An 18,933-nucleotide genomic window follows, 5' to 3' on the forward strand; every position below is an offset into this window, starting at 1 on the left:
GTTGAATAAATTTCTATTTATATCATGTTTTTTACTTTATCTATGTTAAAAGAAGTTCTTCAAGACATACAGCAGTAAGTTGAAAATCAGGCATAAGCGTACATAAAATACAGAATAAATTCAGCTTTTAGTAGTTACTCATTGCAGGCATATCAAGGAAGGGAGTAACAAATACTGAATCATACTATCTGCTTTCTCTTTAGGCTTAAGAACTCTGTGTTTTGCCGTGGCTGAGATTTCAGAAAGTGACTATCAAGAGTGGTTAGACTGCTACCACCGCGCTTCTACAGCTATACAGAACAGAGCGCTCAAACTTGAGGAGAGCTACGAACTAATTGAAAAAGTATGTGTAGCTTTCTTGGTTGGCAGGGCTGTTTTTGGGGGTGGAAGGGCAAGGAAAAAGGGGGGTTTTATTAATGTCCTTACTTTCTGTACCATGAAATCTGAATCATTATTGAGGAAAAACTCTTAGACGGAAAAAAATCTAGCAATATACTGACAACTGTGTCATTAGTCCTTGCAATTCAGATGATCAAAATGAAGGAAAGATTAATATGACAAAGTTTTTGCAGCAAGTAGCTACCTTGCCAGAAAGTATTGATTTGGAGTTGAACTACTGGAAAGCTTTTTCTCAGAGTTGCTCTGTTGTGTAAAAAAAGTGTAATAACAGGCAAGCAACATCTGCTTCTTTGTGTGATGATCACAGAACCATGGAGTAGTGAAGGTAGGAAGAGACTTCTGGAGGTCATCTAGGCACAAAACCTGCTACTCAAAGCAGGGCTAATTTTGCTTGCTCAGTGCGTTGAAGTTTTGAGTATCTCTAAGGAGGGAGTTTTCCCAGCTGCAGTAGGCAAATTTTTTAGCGCTCAACTGTTCTTTTCTTCCCCCTTTTCTGAATTAAAATTTCTACTGCTGCACAACGTGACTATTGCCTCTTGCCCGTTCACTGTGTAACTCTTGGAGGAAGATAGCTTCTCTGCAAGCCTTCTTCAGTTAGCAGACGGAAGCCATGGAATCCTTCCCTTAGCCTTAATTTTTTCCCATGTTAAACTAGTCCTGCTTCCTCAACTGCTCTTAATACAGTGCGCTCCGAGCCTCAGCCTATTTTTGTGTCCCTCCACTGGACTTGCTCCACTTGGTCATCCTCTTTTGTAGTGAACACCTAGAAAGGGAGGTAGGTAATACCCAGATGCAGCCTCACAAAGAGCAGAGCTGTAATCACTTCCCTCGAGTTTCTGGCACCGCTGCTGCAGGAGCAGCCAAGCACGCGGTTAGACTTCACTGCCTCAACAAAAATGCTCCATGGCTTTTAAATGTATAAGCAAAAGGAGTTCACGAGACCAATATTGCTTGAAGTTTTGATATTTGACTTTTTGGGGATTTTAGGTTTTGGGTTTTTTTCCTTGGAAAGGATAAGAGAGATTACATTGATGAAACTGCTTAAAATTCAGAGCCTCAAAAACCTGCAGTGCTTAATTCATGAAAAAGAAGAGTGAGGGGATATAGCATCAGTCACTCATGGGACTTCAGTTTACATAAATGAGCAGTTTATCCAAACATGCACGAGACAGTCTTAAAACTTCGTTAACGCCATGGAAACACTGCTACCATTACAAATTTTTGTATTAGCTGCACAAGTACTTTGTCAGTATGTAGTATGCAGGCCATGCTGCAACCAGGATTGCATACTATTAGGTTTATAATGGTGTCATTAACAGGGTTTTAGCTAGTTATAAAGGTACAGAAATACAAAGTATAAAAATGGCTGTATTCACAAAAACCATACAGATTTGCTGCGTGGGAAGTTAAAACCAAACATAATCAAGATTATAGTTTCAAGATTAAGATGAATTGACAAGGTGGGGGTTTTTGACAAGGTGAAGAGAAATCATTACAAGCAAGAGAAAACATAATAATAGCACTCCTTAAGTCTTCAAATCAGAGAGGTGCCCCTCAGGAAAAGGTAGCTGTTGCTGAACAAGCTACTGAGTTTGTGAATAATTGGGTGAAGTCTGAGTGGTCACACTGCAGTTTGTCAAGCCACATAGATATTTAACTTAAGGCTCATAGGAATAAACTGGAAGATCTTTATTAGTTGATACCAAATCTGCTTAACGAATTTAGAGAGCATTAATCTTGCTGTAAATATGGAAAGTTAAACAAAAGAAACAGAAAGATTAAAACTGAATTTAAACCAAAAAAACTGCATATATTGAATATTTTATGTTCACAGAATCTTCAGCTGCTTGGAGCAACAGCAATTGAAGATAAACTACAAGACAAAGTGCCTGAAACCATAGAGACGCTCATGAAAGCAGACATAAAAATTTGGATACTTACTGGGGACAAACAAGAGACTGCCATTAACATTGGTATTATATTTGCATTTATTTGATGGCTTTGTTACAGATTTAAAAGTGGTAGAGGTTGCTAGAGTAAAATTGCTTTCAGAACGGAAAGTTATCTTGTAAAAAGAAATAATATTATATGTCATTCCAGAATTTAAATGTTGGCTTATTTTTCAGTCACTGGTAGGGGGAGAGTAGGGAATAATGGATTCTTGCTCCATTAAAATAGTAAGAGCAAGAAAAATTAATGTTACTATAGAGAAGAGGAAAAAAATAGGCATTTTTGCTTTTTTGTAGCATCTAAAATTAATTAAAAATAATACGTTGTTTGGGTTTTGAGAGTGAGAGGGAATAATATTAAGAAACTATAAGTATTCTTAGTTTTCCTTCTGTATTTTTCCTTCTTTCCAAGAAAGCCAGTAGGGACCATAATCTTAACTGAAGCAAAACAATATACATCGTGCATTAAAGTGCTATAAACTTTACCATCAGTCAGAGGTTTCCTTTTATTTTTCCCTTTTATTATAAAGGAGGAAAAAAAATAATCATGCATTAACTAATTTCAACAGCAATAAATCAGTATTTTTAAATAGTAATACATGAAAGCTGCATTTAAGACTTAATATTCTTTGCGTGTGAGCGTTATCAGCACGTCTGCAGTAGCCTGGATATGTGCCCAAAATAGGGCATTATTTTGGTAACAGAATCACAGAATGGTTTGGGTTGGAAGGGACATTAAAGATCATCTAGATCCAACCACCCTGCCGTGGGCAGGGACACCTCCCACTAGACCAGGTTGCTCAAAGCCCCATCCAGCCTGGTCTTGAACACCTCCAGGGATGGGGCATCCACAGCTTCTCTGGGCAACCTGTGCCAGTGTCTCATCACCCTCACAGTAAAGAATTTCTTCCTGATACCCAATCTAAATCTACCTTCTTTCAGTTTGAGGCCATTACCCCGTGTCCTATCGTTACACTTGCTGATAGAGTCCCTCCCCATCCCTACTGTAGGCCCCCTTTAGGTACTGGAAGGCCACTATAAGGTCTCCCCGGAGCCTTCTCTTCTCCAGGCTGAACAACCCCAACTCTCTCAGCCTGTCCTCATAGCAGAGGTGTTCCAGCCCTCTGATCACCTTCCTGGCCCTCCCCTGGACCCATTCCAACAGGTCCATGTCCTTCTTTTGTTGAGGTCTCCAGAGCTGGACGCAGGACTCCAGGTGGGGTCTCACCAGAGCAGAGTAGAGGGGCAGAATCACCTCCCTCCATCTACTGGCCACACTGCTTTTGATGCAGTCCATCACATGGGTGGTCATATGGATCCTTCTTATTACCATTATTATTTTTAATCTTAAAGACTTTTCGTATGCACGTGATACAGTTATCTAAGGTTATTTTCATTAGTACCTTCAGGTTTCAGGCAATACACATACTACCAGGATTTTCACTTTATTATATATATTTGTCTAGGCAGCCTGCATCGTTAGCACGCAGCATACATTCTGTTTAAAGCATCAAAGAATAAAAGAAAAGAATGGGAACATGGATATACACAAATTCTGTATGAAATGCACGTTGCGTTCCAAAAATTTGCAAGGCTAAGGGAGATCTGTTTGGTGTTTTCTGTAACTCCCTGTAAAGCTGTTTCTTGTCCTCCTGCTGAGCACCTCTGTGAATAAGGCACAACAGGCGCAAGTTTCATCAAGGAAAACTCTGACTGTTCTGACTTAGTACACGTCTGGCTAATTTTTAATAGAATGCAGTATGATTATTTTTTTTTTTTTTTTACCACTGATTTCATCTGGGGAAGTTTTAGTTCTGTCTGTAGTTCTCTTACAGGAAAAAGAAAATGCTTTGTGTTATTATAATGGGTTTTGTGGAACAAATTTTTGAAAACAAAAATGTTTTCAACAGGTCACTCCTGTAAACTTTTGCGAAAGAACATGGGACTAATTGTGATAAATGAAGGCTCTCTTGATGTAAGTAAAATCTGCAAAGTTTTCAGTTAATGAAACGTTGTTTTATTGCTTAAGATATCCAGACGTCATGGTGGAGGTGGCCTGAAAAATAACTTGGAGCATCTATTTATCTGGACAAACACAGAAAAACGTGCTAAAACCACGATTGGGGGTTGTTTCTGTTTATTTGGTTTGGGGGGTTACTTTTTTGTTTTTATAATAATCTTAGTTAATTTTAGTATTGCGTACTTGGAAGACTGTGTATGGCCTTTGTGACAAAATGTTACTGAATAACTAAAACTTTGTCTACAGCTTCCAAAACCACAGTGTAGCTACTGCACAAATGAACTTGAGAATGATGAGCAAACAAATTCCATGTAGTGAAATGACTATGTCCATGCAGGCGCGAAGCCAGGAGTTTCACGCGCTTCTAGTAGCACCTACCAGGGCCCAAACAAACTAATCCTAAATTCCCTTCTAATGCTGTTTCTTACAGAATACTTAATATCTGCTAAAAATTAATTGTTATTATGTGGTTAAACAGCTGAAATGGTAATCAGATATTGCAGTACAAGTAAGGGTTAAAACTACTAACTTGCAAATATATAGTGCTTTGTAGAGAAGAGATCCTTTAGATAAGGTAGGAATGCAATATTAAGAGAAAAATCCCATGAGGGAAAGAACTTAAATCCTTTTACCACCCTCTAAGGGAGCCTTAAATGAACTTAGAAGTAGAAGAATTTCCTCAGTGGGAAAACTCACTGTCCAGAAGGCTTCCGGAGGAAACCCTGAAATAAAGTTTACCTTACTCTGTATTGTGGTCAGATTGCTCAAGATAGGATTTAGGGAGGGAAAGTGAAAAGAAAGTATGAGAATCGGTAAGAAGGTTTCCTTGGTAGCATATAAGAGTAGGCTACAACAGGAATTAAAATACTAGCTTTTTTTTAGAGAAGTGCTTATTTAAATGTTTTGACCCATTTAGAATAATGTATTTTCAACATCAGTATGAATTTAATCGTTATGACTCTATTTCAAATATAAATTGTTTTAAGCAACATATTCTTGCTTAAATCCCAAACACGGGACAGGCAGAAGCTGTTGATTAATGTCTGGAACCAGAGTCTGTTGATACAGTAAGCAACTTTTGACACAAGTAGCCTGTGATATTAATGAAAAGAGGCAATTTTCTTTTCTTAGTTTAGTTCAGTTCATTGGGTAGCTTTTGAAAGATTGCGATTGTTGTTTGTTGAAAAAACAGGAAAGGTTTTTGGTTCAAGCCCTTAACTTTGCTTTTAAATTTTTTGCTCCTCAACCAATCTCTGAGTAAAAATTAACCAATGGAAGGGAGAACTTCTGTCTCATATTTAGGTTATTTACACAGACTGCTGGATTTCAGAACTACCGCAATACTTAATAGATTTTAAGTGCAAAAGGTTGACTACTTTGTATACTTCTTCATATGTAATGAAATAAAGCGAGGTAGTTTTATTTAACTACTGAAAAGAGTCCAATAAAAACTCATTAAACAAGCATTGCACATTAATCACTTCTAATGCAATGATTGGAAAGTTGAATAAATATATATTAAGCAATATATTTTAAAAATAAATGTATATAAATATAATTTAGGTATCTGATATGGTAACTGCACTGTACTCCCTGTTTCAAACTGAAGCATCTGGATTGCGTGGAGATTGAGAGTTCCTTTCCCTACATGCACAAAGTACCTTCAAAGTACGTGGGGATGCAGCTATCGCATGGCAGCTGAAATTGCAAATGCAAACTGGTCACTTGCAAATCGGTCTGTGATGATAACATAGATCATGTTTCTTCAGGAGCAGGTAAATGTAGGAATCAAATATTTTGAGGGCAAGAGACAGTTCAGATAATAATAATAAACTAACTCTTTGCCAGTATTTTAACAAGAAACTCCATTGAAAATTTTCTGCCTTGTTTGATGGTGCACATTTGATTAATGTAGACCTTGCGTCCTACTTTTTGCTTGCTGGTGTGGTTGGAATCAGACGTCAGTCTCCATTTGCAGTCCGACTGATTGAGTCAAAAACGGCCTTGAAAATTCTGATGGAGGAGTGGAGCAGGTCTCAGGAAATGGAGAGAGGGGTGGACTGCTGTTGATTGCAGAACCCTGAGTCAGTGCAGCTGCAAGGATGGATGCCATTCCTCTTTTCTTTCTGCATACCAACAGCTAGCAAGAGTCTGTAATACTTGGTTGGAATATTGTCTGTTAAGGAATACAGCTGAAACTTTGGCTTGTGAGCAGCACAGATCCACCTCTTGTACTGGGTCTCTGTCCCGTACCTTGTAAGGAACTGTGCTCCCATGAGAGCTGCTGGACAACCCAGTTACCTCAGACAGGAGGAACTGAGCAGCCATGAAACCTTGAAGAAAAAAACCCCCAGTGTAGTGGGACCTTTGTGTTTAGGATCTTGGAGAAGAGTTGCTCTGTGGAAGTCCTTTCCTCCTTGGCTCTGCAAGGTATGGGCATAGCCTCTGGGCTATATAAAGATGTTGGTACGTTCGTAGGAGTTAGGAAGGTTGGCTTCTCTTGGTCTGCATACCCTTCACAGTACTGAAAAGAGTGGCAGTAAGTGGATGGTTCTTGCCTTGCTGTTGCAATACTAGTACAATATCTGTTGCATACCAGTCGCTGCTCCTGAAAAGGAACTAGCTCAACTCTAATCCTTGTAGGGATAGGCAGAGTCCCCTGTCCCTAAGACATGTAATAAAGATTTAACAAAACAAATACCTCCTCAGTTTGGTCATTATTATGACCTTAGCATGCAAGATGGAAGAAGTTAGAGTATAAAAAAAAAAAAAAATTTGTCTAGACTGTATCCCAGCTCTGTGAAGTGAGTTTACAAAGAATATGCTGTAATCAGAGATCCTCTTTTGTGTGAACCAATTCCCTTACTTATGGAATTAAAAGAAAAATACCCCATTCCCACTCCTCAGTTATCATTGGCTGGGATAGAACTAGAAGGACTTCCAGGAGGCATTTATGTATCTCTCTTTTCTGACACATAACTTGTTCATGGGAGTGGAGCCTCAAAACATCTGCTTAGCTTCATAAAGAGTTTTTGTTAGTAAGTTCTTACAGTTGTATAGAACACTGGATTTTATTTTGCCTTCGTATTAACTTAATGCAGTGCTAAATTTCAGTATAGTACTGTTAATCATAGACAGAAATCATAAAGAACATAGCATTATTCTTTTAATTGTGAACTGAATTAATAACAATAGAAAATAGTTTGATTACTATTCAGTTTTACTGAGAAATATTTAATGGAAATGGTGTAGAAGCAAACAAGGGATGTTCTGATACTGCTTTTAATTTTGGGCATTGGATTGCAGTGTAGAGCTACATAGCCCACAAAGGAATTTTAAATATGACAGGTTTACAGTAGGGGTAAGTGTTTTGTATTGTCTTGGGGTTTTTTGTTTGTTTTTAATATGTAGCATGCCTGGAGCTACCTGATGGCATGTCTGTCTGTGATAAAAAATTAAGGTCAATTTAAACAGAAGAGTTTATACTGCATGAATGAGAAGAAACAATAGATGACAGGAATATGAAGTTTCAGGCTCTTGCATTGCTTAAATTTAGTCAGAAGCTAAATAGTCCATGGAGATGAGAAAAATTGGTACTTCCTTTGCATTGCAGTATTTCTTAATCAGAAAAGACATTCTGAGAAAATAGTTACAGCAGTTATTGTCATCTTAAAGGCTTTCTAACATGTAATTTTAAACAGTGGCACTTCGTTTCCCTTGCTGTTTTTACGGAGGAAGAGCCATGAAACCCCAACAGCCTGATCTCCTTTTAGTTAAACCAATGAATCTTTAGAAAGCCAGTGGAAGCAAAGTAGGGAAAAAAACATGGACACAACAGTGTGTGGAACTGGGTGGAGTAAGTTGGGTGGGAAAGGCAAAGCAATATCTTTAATTTCATTTCAGAGGGTTAAGATTTGTTATTACTTCTTGGTGTTTTATTTTTAGGTGGTTACACCAAATTTTATTTACGTGTATGCCTGACATCACTGAAGTAGCACAACATTTTGATTGTTAATCTTCTAGAAAAATAAAGGAACATTGTTGCCATAGGATGTTACTATTTTCCAAATTCAATGTTTTATAAGCTGAAGTTTTGTTTTCATCTTCCTTTCTCCTCTAAAACCCTTCTTACTTCTGGGCTGTGAAGCAGGAAACAATAGAAGAGTATGTTGTAGCTCTACGAAGGCCATTAAAAAAGAAAGAAATGCAACAAGCAGGTTTTTTTCTTCTTCATGACACTCAATGGTAGAGCTGTACCATAATTAAATAGGTATTAGTGACCTCCCAAAGCAGGCTATGAGGTCCTTCTGCACAAATACAAAAGAATGTATTGTCTACTGAATATAATCTAAAGTTCTCAGTACTGGATCACAGAATAGTGACTTGTGTAGGTGTGGTTCAGACTGTTCTTTGTAACTGAAAAATACAGAATATGATCCTTTATATAACATGTGGTTGATGGGGGCTTATCTTAAAATATAAATTTGATAGGATGGTTAGAATTATCAATTTTAATGCATGTACTTATGTTCTGAATTATCTTTTTTACTTGTACTTTTTTTCTAAACATTTAGGACCATTTTATATAATAATGAGCAGAAATTGTTTCTTCTGTTATCTATCTATATATATATGAATTTTCTTTTGCACAGGTATATAGAAAACTTATTTAACAATATCTTTCAGCAAACATTTGTGCAAGTATTGTTACCATTCGAAGAGCATTAAAAGTTTCACCACAACTTATATTTATTTCAGCAGAGTACGAGAGCAGTCCTACACACCATTTCTACTGTGGTTTCTAATAGTACAGCTGTTGAGCATACTTTTTTTTTCGTGTGATACTGTCTATTTGATAGCATAATCAAGAGGTAATTTCCTCAGAAAAGGAAATATCAGTGTTTCTGATCACACTGAAAAAAAAATTTGGACTTAAGAACAGTAGGAATTAAAAATAATGGACACAATTTGTTTTGTCCAACAGGGAACAAGAGAGACGCTTAGCCATCATTGCAGTACTCTTGGTGATGCTTTGAGAAAGGAAAATGATTTTGCTCTCATCATTGATGGTAAATCTCTGAAGTATGCTTTGACGTTTGGAGTGAGACAGTATTTTCTGGATTTGGCTTTATCATGTAAAGCTGTTATTTGTTGCAGGTAAGGTTTACATTATTTTTGCTTTGCAGTATTTTTATTGACATTTTAAAGTTAAGAAACTTCTTTTATTTCACAGAAAATGCACATATCCATGTTGTCCAACCATGAAATATATATTAAAAAACCGAAACTTTAGCAGCTGAAGTTTTGAAATACAGTCATTCAAACAAAATATTTCTGTAGAACAGTCTGCTACAGGGTGTACCTGTCAAAGTAAGTCATTCAGGTTGTGTATGACTAGAAAAATTACTTGTTATCCATCCAGGGTAGTCTCAGTAAGATTGAGACAATGATCTTAACCTTAAATTGATACTGCAGTTGACTGCAGGTTTCAGCACATCTGGATTTTTTTATAGAGCTTCCTCCACATGCAAGATTTTCTATCTGCTTTTTCTGTAAGCCATGATTTATGTTGCATGAGAAGTGCACAGAAATGTTAAAAGTACTACTCTGGGTGATTTTTTTATTTCCTGAAGCTGACGAAAACACCTTTTTTTGTTATTATGATTGGTTTAGGGTTCTTTTGTGCAATCAGATATTCAAACATCAGCTATTAGAGCTGTAAGCTTACCATAACAAGAGAACTTTTTCCAGATCAAAGAAAACTAAATGTCTGCATTCTTTAAATATATGCAACGTGAAAGCAGTTTGGCTTGCCTTCTAATATTTCCAGATTTATATTAAGGAGTATGTAGGACTGTATAAGTGACAGGTTATGTGTTTTGGGGTCGTCTTGCATTTTTGGGATTTAAACACAAAAACTGCAAGCATCTCCTGAGCAGTACGTCACCTTTTCTACGTTTGAATGATTGAACAAAAAGGGGAGTTGGCTGCTTGGTAAGCTAGATAAACAAGAACTGCTGCTGTTGATGTTTAAAGAGCTTGGCTTAGGCCAAGTGATTAATCTGTCAAAAAGCATAAGCAAGGACTTTTCTTTACAAGATCATTGGCAACACAGGTAGGATATCTGTATTAGAAATGCAATCAAACAATACAGAACTGTGGAAATTGCTGTTATTTTCATCAGTGTCTGAGGTAACTATTACAAGGATAGCCAGTTAATGTTCTCAAAGTATTTTTCACTATTTTGACCTTTGTAGTAGCATAGAAAAAGCTGATTCCTATATTAAAGCAGGACAAATTAACTCAGAAACAAGGTATTTAAGCTCTTCTAGAGGCCTTATAGCTTGCTGTTTCTCAATATACAACAGTGTCACGAATTCAAGTTCTCACAATTAACGTAGGACTGAAATTTCTAGGGTTATCTGTGTATCCAAGTTACGTCTAATTCCATATTTAAATAAGGTGCTATGTCTGATTATAATTGGAATGTTGCTTTACAAAAAAAGAAAAACCACCATAATTTCTTACCAAATTCACATCTTCTTTCAATAAATTATATAAGCTTACTGCCTACCACCCCGTTATTGCCTGTCCTGTTATGTACCTGAAGGTAGAGACATGGTCTGTACAAATGTGAAAACTGTTGTAAATAAACCTTAATAGCTTGTCTGCTTTTGATTAATAAGGTAAATAAATGTAAGCTTCTTGTGTTCAGGTAGAAAGTGTAATAACGTTCCATTAAGATAAAGCAGATTCATCTGAAAAATCAGTGTTCAAAATGGCGCTGTTTTTTGTCTTGCAAAAGGACAGGGAAAAGCATATGAGGTTATAGTATCCAAATAAACACCTGCTTTGTCGTCTTTCCGTACTGTCATGCAATACGTTATGCCACCAAGTGGGTTTTTTATTAATTTTTTAATGGTTTAGCTTTGTAGCCATGCTCCAGCATGAAAGACCCTGAATTTCAAACTAAGGTCTTACTGTCTTTTAAACTGAGATCTTACACCAGTATACAGTTTATATTGTGTATAAACATTTTTGTAACGGCAGTAGTCTTTCTGACAGGCGAGTTGGAGCTTTGTGCTTGTTCTATTAGTTCCAGTCTTGCTCCATATAGTAAGTAACAAGCAGGAGATGTGTGTAGAACTGCTCTTTCAAAACTACGTTTCTGTTTCTTCTCTTTCCTTGATTTGAAAGTATATTTTGTGCCTTTTGAAGAGACAATATTGCCATTTCTGTTCATCTGTAGGAGCATTGAAGGATATTTTGTACATATAGCTATCTTTTATTGGTAGCATCTTTCTGATGGAACAACAGAGCAAAATGAAAGTTTCTGTTCTGGTAGCGTTCTCTCTGCCATTTGTATGTTTCCATAATATGCTTAGGTCGGCTGGTTTCAGTACATGTCTAGGTATATGCTCGGACATATTTTGTGGTTGTTTAAAAATTGGCTGCAGGTTAAAACTACAATATTTGCTTGTAGCACTCACTGCTTTAGTATGTGCTTTTTTAATATCACATGCTTCTCAGAAGTCAGAATTCTGTCCAAAAACAAAAACGTTTCTGTTAATGCTCCATCATTAGTAACAAAAATTTCATTTCCTCGTTTGTGAGCTTGAAAATAAAAAATTTAAAATGGTAACTTTTAATTAATGTAAATCACTTAAACATCATCCTGACTAAATGAAGATATAGGCCTCTTTTCCATCCATATAAAGGCAGTAAACATTTTAAGCCCTCCTTGGGTTTAGAAATGCAAATTACATCACTTTCTTTGAAGTTTTCAGACTGTGTTCACTTGTTCAGAAGCATTTATTACCTGTGGATCTTACAAAGACTAGCCATAACACAGATGAAGCTGACAAATATTCAGTAGACATTTAACTTCAAAAATCTGTGTATGTTATTAATTCCAAGCAGATGTTTGGCTTAAAGACTTTACTAACTGAATTCCAACTCCATATTGGCTTCAGAGTAATGTGTGCAAGAAGAATGTTAAATGGATTATTCTGTAGTAAAAACGTACAGCTAAGAGTGAACAGAATGAACAAAAGATACTTTTTATTAGTTTCACCAATAATTTGATGCACCGGGCAATGACAGTAAGTGCTATGTTCCCACTGCCACTATAACATTGTCTGAAAGGGAAATAAGCCACTGTTCCTGGAAACTTAAAAAAGATGAAAAAGAAGTTCTCATGTCAGGAATCTTCTATAGAAGCTGGCTGTAGTGAGTCCTAATACAGTACTCATCAGCAGAGATCAAATAAAACATATAAAAAAAAAATCATCAAAATGCATTTTGATATACTTGGACCACAGAATTCTTCTGAAGGACTGCTGCCCAGAAGCTTTCGTCCCAAGTTCACCATAAGGCTGTACTCGTCCTGAATAAAGTAACGAGATAGCTACCTTCAATCTGAAAGCTGTGTTATTTTTCACTCCTTTAATTTTTTCCTTTTGCAAATCTGTGCAATTAAATTTTCTGCAACCCTACTCTGATATATATGTAAAGCTTGAGAAATTTTACTTAGTTGGCACAAAATAGGCATTGGGGTTTTTTTCAGGTGATGTGAGGTGAGGTGAACTATGAGAAGGTGCCCTTTGGCATATGGAGAGGAGGAACCAGAAGAGCTACAGAGATGTTACAGAACCCACTGGGAATTAGAATATTGTATGTGAGCAAAGATCAGTGTAGATGTTATGTACCCCATTTCCATTAACAACGTCGTGTCAGTGTTAAGCACTGTCATCCAGAAGAGAGAAGCAACCACCTTTAGGGTACCCCTATGCTGGGAACTCAGTAACCCATCTGGTGTTGAGGCTTAGTCTATTTGTTGAAACACTTGTGGGTTTTTTTCTTCCTATAAATTTATACAGTAGACTAAGTTAAAATATCGTGACATTTGCTAGATGAAAAATGGAAAATACTTTCTTTTTTCTTTTATAAATGATCTATGGAGCTCGTTGTTCCTTCGTTATTTCTTCTGTGACATTGAAATCGGATCAAGAGTAAGTCTGTCCTGTAGTAACATGAATGCCTTGGTGATAGAGACTGAAGTCATAAACTGATATCTTTGAAAGCATGGTGCAGAGTGAAGTTATGCGCTTATGATGAGCGGGGCCTCGAGCATATATAAGATGTCATTCTACAAAGACAAGGGGGCTTGTAGTTGAAACAAATAATGTAACAAATACACTTCAAATGTAATATTAAGGAATTTATAGAAGAGAGAGTGTGCTTTAATTTCAGAAGTTGCATATCTGGATATAAAATAATATGCAGGAAGACAGATCTTAATGTCTCAATTTTTTTTAATCCTTTCTGCATTAAATTTGATGGTTTAAAACAGTTCTCTCTACTACGCTTGGTAATTCCTCCACCAGGAATAGTTTGGTGGAGAAATTCTTTCAGCTCTTAAGTAGTCTGAGTTTCCGACATGTTATATAAGTTTTAACTAGTAAGAATTGTGATTGTTACTTTAATTTACTATTTTAGACAAAACTTAATTCTTCATGAATAAATGTGTGTTTCAGGATGTAAAAAGCATGTCTAGAAAACCTTGGGTTTCCCCTGCAGTTTTAAGCTATGTTTCAGAATAATCATGATCAACCTTAGATGGCTAAAAACTTAAAATAGTCTTTATTTTAGTGGGAAAGTGCTTTCCTTTCATAGGAAATTAATGTTGTTTTGGTGAAATTTACATTTCTAAAGGACATATTCACCAAAATTTCTCAAAAGACTGTTTCTGCTTTTGCCCTGATTACTTATCATAGAATCATAGAATGCCAGGTTGGAAGGGACCTCAAGGATCGTCTGGTCCAACCTTTCTTGCCAAAAGCATGGTCTAGACAAGATGGCCCAGCACCCTGTCCAGCCAAATCTTAAAAGTGTCCAATGTTGGGAATCCACTGCTTCTCTGGGGAGATTGTTCCAATGGCTGATTGTTCTCATTGTGAATAGTATTCCTCTTGTGTCCAATTGGACTCTCCCCTGGAATAACTTGTACCCATTAATCCTAGTCTTTTCCACGTGACTCCTTGTAAAAAAGGAATTTCCATCTTCTTTGTAGGCACCCTCTAAATACTGGAACATGGTGATAAGGTCTCCCCTAAGCCTTCTTTTCTTGAGGCTGAACAAACCCAGTTCTCTCAGCCTTTCCTCATATGTCAGGCTTCACAGTCCTTTGATCACCTTGGTGGCCCTTCTCTGGACCCTCTCCAACCTGGCCACATCTTTTTTGTATAGTGGGGACCAAAACCGAATACAGTGTTCCAGGTGTGGTCTGACAAGCGCTGAGTAGAGTGGGATGATGACTTCTTTATCTCTGCTGGTGATGCCCTTGTTGATGCAACCCAGCGTCCTGTTGGCTTTCTTTGCCCCAGCAGCACACTCCTCACTCATATTGAGCTTGTTGTCCACCAGCGCTCCCAGATCCCTTTCCACAGAGCTGCTCCTCAGCTGAGTAGATCCCAGCCTGTGCTGCACTCCTAGATTACAATTTCCCAGCTTTTCTCAGATCTTTGTAACTTGGATTTATTAATAAAGGAAACTGATAATGGGTAATGGATAATAGCAGTGTGATGTCAGAGATTTGGGTTTTTTTTCTGAACTTTTTCTGATGCATTTACTTTTTCGTAGAACGTTATTATGAAATCAGTCACCAGCCTCAGCTGTCAGTTATAAGTAAAACAGGTTTTCTTTCATTGCTGTTAGTATTGTTTGTGAGGATCTTTAGGAATGCATAAATGCCATAATACAGCTGAATTTTTGGTGTCTGGTGGCATTCCTTCTTGTTTCTGTTTATACCATGAAAGGAGAGGGGCAGGGTCTGATCCTTGACTCCAGTGCCAGGAAGCGCAAGGGTGGATTGCCACACTGCTTAGGGCTTGCTCCTTCCCTTCCCCGCCCTGTGAAACACATCAGTCCTAGCACGTAATTTCTGTATATTATTTTCAGTTATCACATCTCAAATACTACAAAGGAATGAACTTCAGTTTACAGAGTGGAACTTTCATGTGAAATGGAAGGTACACGTGTGACACACAGAGCGGTAGATCAAACCAAAACTGATAGAGTTTCGTGAATAGAGCTTTTGGGTCATCCCTGGAATAATTTGTCCCCTCAACTGTGGGCAGGCATTTTCTTAATGACAGATAATTGGAGCAGCCCTGAAAAGAACAAGGGAGATGTTACTGGTAGTTAGACAAAGTGGAGAATCAAGAGTTCAAGAGTCAATGTTCAAAGTTAGAGTCATAGAATAGTTTGAGTTGGAAGGCACCTTTAAAGGTCATCGATCATCTAGTCCAACCCCCACTGCAGTAAGCAGGGACATCTTCAACTAGATCAAGTGTCTCAGAGCCCTGTCCAGCCTGACCTTGAATGTTCACAGTGATGGGGCATCTACCACCTCTCTGGGCAACCTCTTCCAGCGTTTCATCATCCTCATTGTAAAATACAAGTATCTAATCTAGATCTACTCTCTTTCAGTTTAAAACAGTTACCCCTTGTCTTGTCACTACACTCCCTGATAAAGAGTCCCTCCCCATCTTTCCCGTAGGTCCTCTTTAAGTACTGGAAGGCTGCGACAAGGTCCCCCCCAGAGCCTTCTCTTCTCCAGGCTGAACAACTCCCAACTTTCTCAGCCTGTCCTCATAGGAGAGGTGCTACAGCCCTCTGACATCTTCATGGCCCTCCTCTGGACTATCTCCAACAGGTCCATGTCCTTCTTAGGTGGGGGCTCCAGAGCTGGATGCAGTACTCCAGATGGGGTCTCACCAGACTGGAGTAGAGGGGCAGAATTGTCTCCTTCAGCCTGCTGGCCACGCTGCTTTTGATGCAGCCCAGGATGCAGTTGGCTTCCTCAAATTTAGCAGTGTAGGCTTTGTGAAGATAGTGGTGGTCCACTTTGTTTGTTCCTGTTTGCATTGACTTCTGTCTTAACTATCTTGTTTGTTTATAAAATACATATTTAAACAGGAAAATAGAAAGCATAACAACAAAATATGCCAAAATCTGTAATTGTTGTAAGTTAATACTGAAGAAGACAGTGTTTGGGGTTTCTTCCATTACTCTGTTTTAGGGGCCTGTTGGTGTTTGATCTACGTTGTCTGCAGTCCTGTTAACATCTTGCTTCAACAAATCAAAGTTTTCTATGAATTTCGCTGGGAATGTGCTTTTAGCATATAGCCTAAAGGGCAATAACAGCATCGTGTGACTGACCAGGATGTTAGTTGTCCTGGGTTTATTACCTTTTCACAGAATGTGAAGCATGTTTTGAAAGTACGGAAGTCCTGTATTAAACCTTCTTCTTTCTGTTATCCCTTAGGGTATCACCACTTCAAAAGTCTGAAGTTGTAGAAATGGTTAAAAAACAAGTTAAGGTAGTAACTCTAGCGATTGGTGATGGAGCAAATGATGTTAGTATGATACAAACAGCACATGTTGGTGTTGGTATTAGTGGGAATGAAGGTCTACAGGCTGCTAATTCTTCAGACTACTCAATTGCTCAGGTAAAACATTACACTGTAAAATACTACAATAAAGTAGTCTAATATCAGCTTAATATTGGCGTGTGCATGTTCTGATTGTATGTTTGTTCATTTTTTGCAGTTCAAGTATTTGAAGAACTTGTTGTTGGTTCACGGAGCCTGGAATTATAACAGAGTAGCTAAATGCATCTTGTATTGTTTCTACAAGAATATAGTCCTTTATATTATCGAGGTAATTTTACAGTACAGTAAATCTGTTGCAAAGCTTGATCACAAAATAAGCTTTATTGGTCAGTCTTCTGTATTTTTACCGCAATGGGGTTAATGGTTATTCGTAAAACTTTCTTAGTTTGTTTAATATATTTTTAAATTCATATCTTAAGCTTGCACAGTGTGTATCCAGTTTTTACTGAAAGAAAATGCCCTATTTCTGTTAGACCTAATATAAACATTAGGTTAGTATTACCAAGTTTGGTATTTATGTATGTGATCTTACACTGTTGCAATATTTGAAAATACTTTAAATATCTTTTTATGAACAAGTATTGTAGCCAAAAACTGTGTATTTTTCTTAGCATATTTTTTACATTTTTAAATTTTCCTTTTTTGTCTTTTTTGTGTTATTAACGTAAATAGATTTCATTCTAAGTGGTAGCAAGTTTGTAGCCTGTTTAGAAAAACATAAAGAAGAAAGCCATAAAAAAGCAAATCCACTAAAGATCCTTTTTTGCTTTAGAAGTGATGGCAGACTTCAGTTCCTGCATTTCAAAAGCTGAATATCTGATTAAATGATCGGACTTCCAGAAATATTGGTTAGCAGTAGCTTTTGAAATATTTGAAAAAACAGTATTAAGGTATTCTTTATGTTTAGGGAAAGCATGCAAAGGTAGGCTTTAGAACATACTATCTTACTAATTTTCTGTCATTGTCGCCTGCAAACGCACTGTAAATTTATAACTTAAATGAGATATAAATGTCCCACCATTTGTATTCTTTGTGAAAGCAAGTTAAATGCAAGGTACAGAGATCATAGTCTAAAAATACAAAAGACTAGAAGAGGTAGTCTCTGCCTCCTGAGCAGATGGAAGGGCAAAGAGATCATTTTTATATGGGTTTATGACCCTTTATATATCATGCATACAAGCATTTTACCATATACACCCTCTCTGGAAGACAAGATGACTTCTACTTGAATTCCTGTACACCCAACGTTTGTCAGCTCGGAAAACTTTCACAGATGTTAATAGCTCCTGTCAATACTCTGAGTGAATGGGTAGAAATTCATCATTGAATGTCTCTAGAAAGGACAACTGCCAGTCTTGAATCTCTCTTTTCAGTTTTTTGTACGGATCAGGCGTGGGAGCAGAGAGCTCAATGAGTATTTGTAAGCTGCTGCTTAATATGCAGAAATGCTTCATCAGGAAAACGCCTGTGAAGCTTTTGTGGCCACACCTCCTCTGTCTTGGAGTTCAGAAAATAATACTATGAAAGGCATGTCTGGAAGTTGCTTTAATTAAGTTTCCTTTTATTAGCTGACAATAACTAAAAATACCTACCTTTACTTTAATAGATGCATATTATGTTTTTAAATAGTATACATTGGTACTGCCCTGTACCAATCAAACAAGTAATGTAATAGATTCCACTTCATCTGAAATACAGCCTTTTTCCTGGGCATTTGGAGGGTCATACAAAATAAGTGCTATTGGATTCTTGTTTCAGAAAATGATAAAGGTCTATAGCAATACTCCTGCGCACTGATTAGTGTTCGTGGGCATTTAAACTCCTGTTCACATGACATGAAACTAGAAGTGGTCTGTAATAACTTTTTCTACTCTGTGTCTTGAGTCAAAAGATATTTAAACATGGACCTCATCTTTTGTGTGGGACTAGTCCCAGCAACTTTAGAGGTTACATTCTGAAGTATCATTCTAAATTGCGAGTGAAAACTTTGAATTTCTAATAGACTGCTAACATGCATTCTTAAACTTGTACCAAGCCTCACACTTGCATGGGATAAGTGTATGCAGAGTCTCATACTTATTTTGAGGGAGCTGTCATTACCTTATAATGA

General features: G+C 37.3%; 1 protein-coding gene across 6 annotated transcripts in view; it reads left to right on the forward strand.

The window, feature by feature from the left end:
- Positions 1 to 18,933, forward strand: part of ATP8A1 (ATPase phospholipid transporting 8A1) — a 127,505-nt gene that overhangs the window by 64,094 nt on the left and 44,478 nt on the right. For all 6 annotated transcript variants that reach the window (XM_054202209.1, XM_054202211.1, XM_054202210.1 and 3 more), the window contains 6 exons: positions 204 to 343; positions 2,234 to 2,372; positions 4,259 to 4,323; positions 9,353 to 9,525; positions 16,697 to 16,880; positions 16,981 to 17,091. In XM_054202209.1, the coding sequence (XP_054058184.1) occupies positions 204 to 343; positions 2,234 to 2,372; positions 4,259 to 4,323; positions 9,353 to 9,525; positions 16,697 to 16,880; positions 16,981 to 17,091 (812 nt within the window). The remainder of the gene's footprint in view (positions 1 to 203; positions 344 to 2,233; positions 2,373 to 4,258; positions 4,324 to 9,352; positions 9,526 to 16,696; positions 16,881 to 16,980; positions 17,092 to 18,933) is intronic.

This window comes from Rissa tridactyla, chromosome 5 (genome assembly GCF_028500815.1).
Source record: "Rissa tridactyla isolate bRisTri1 chromosome 5, bRisTri1.patW.cur.20221130, whole genome shotgun sequence".
NCBI lineage: Eukaryota > Metazoa > Chordata > Aves > Charadriiformes > Laridae > Rissa > Rissa tridactyla.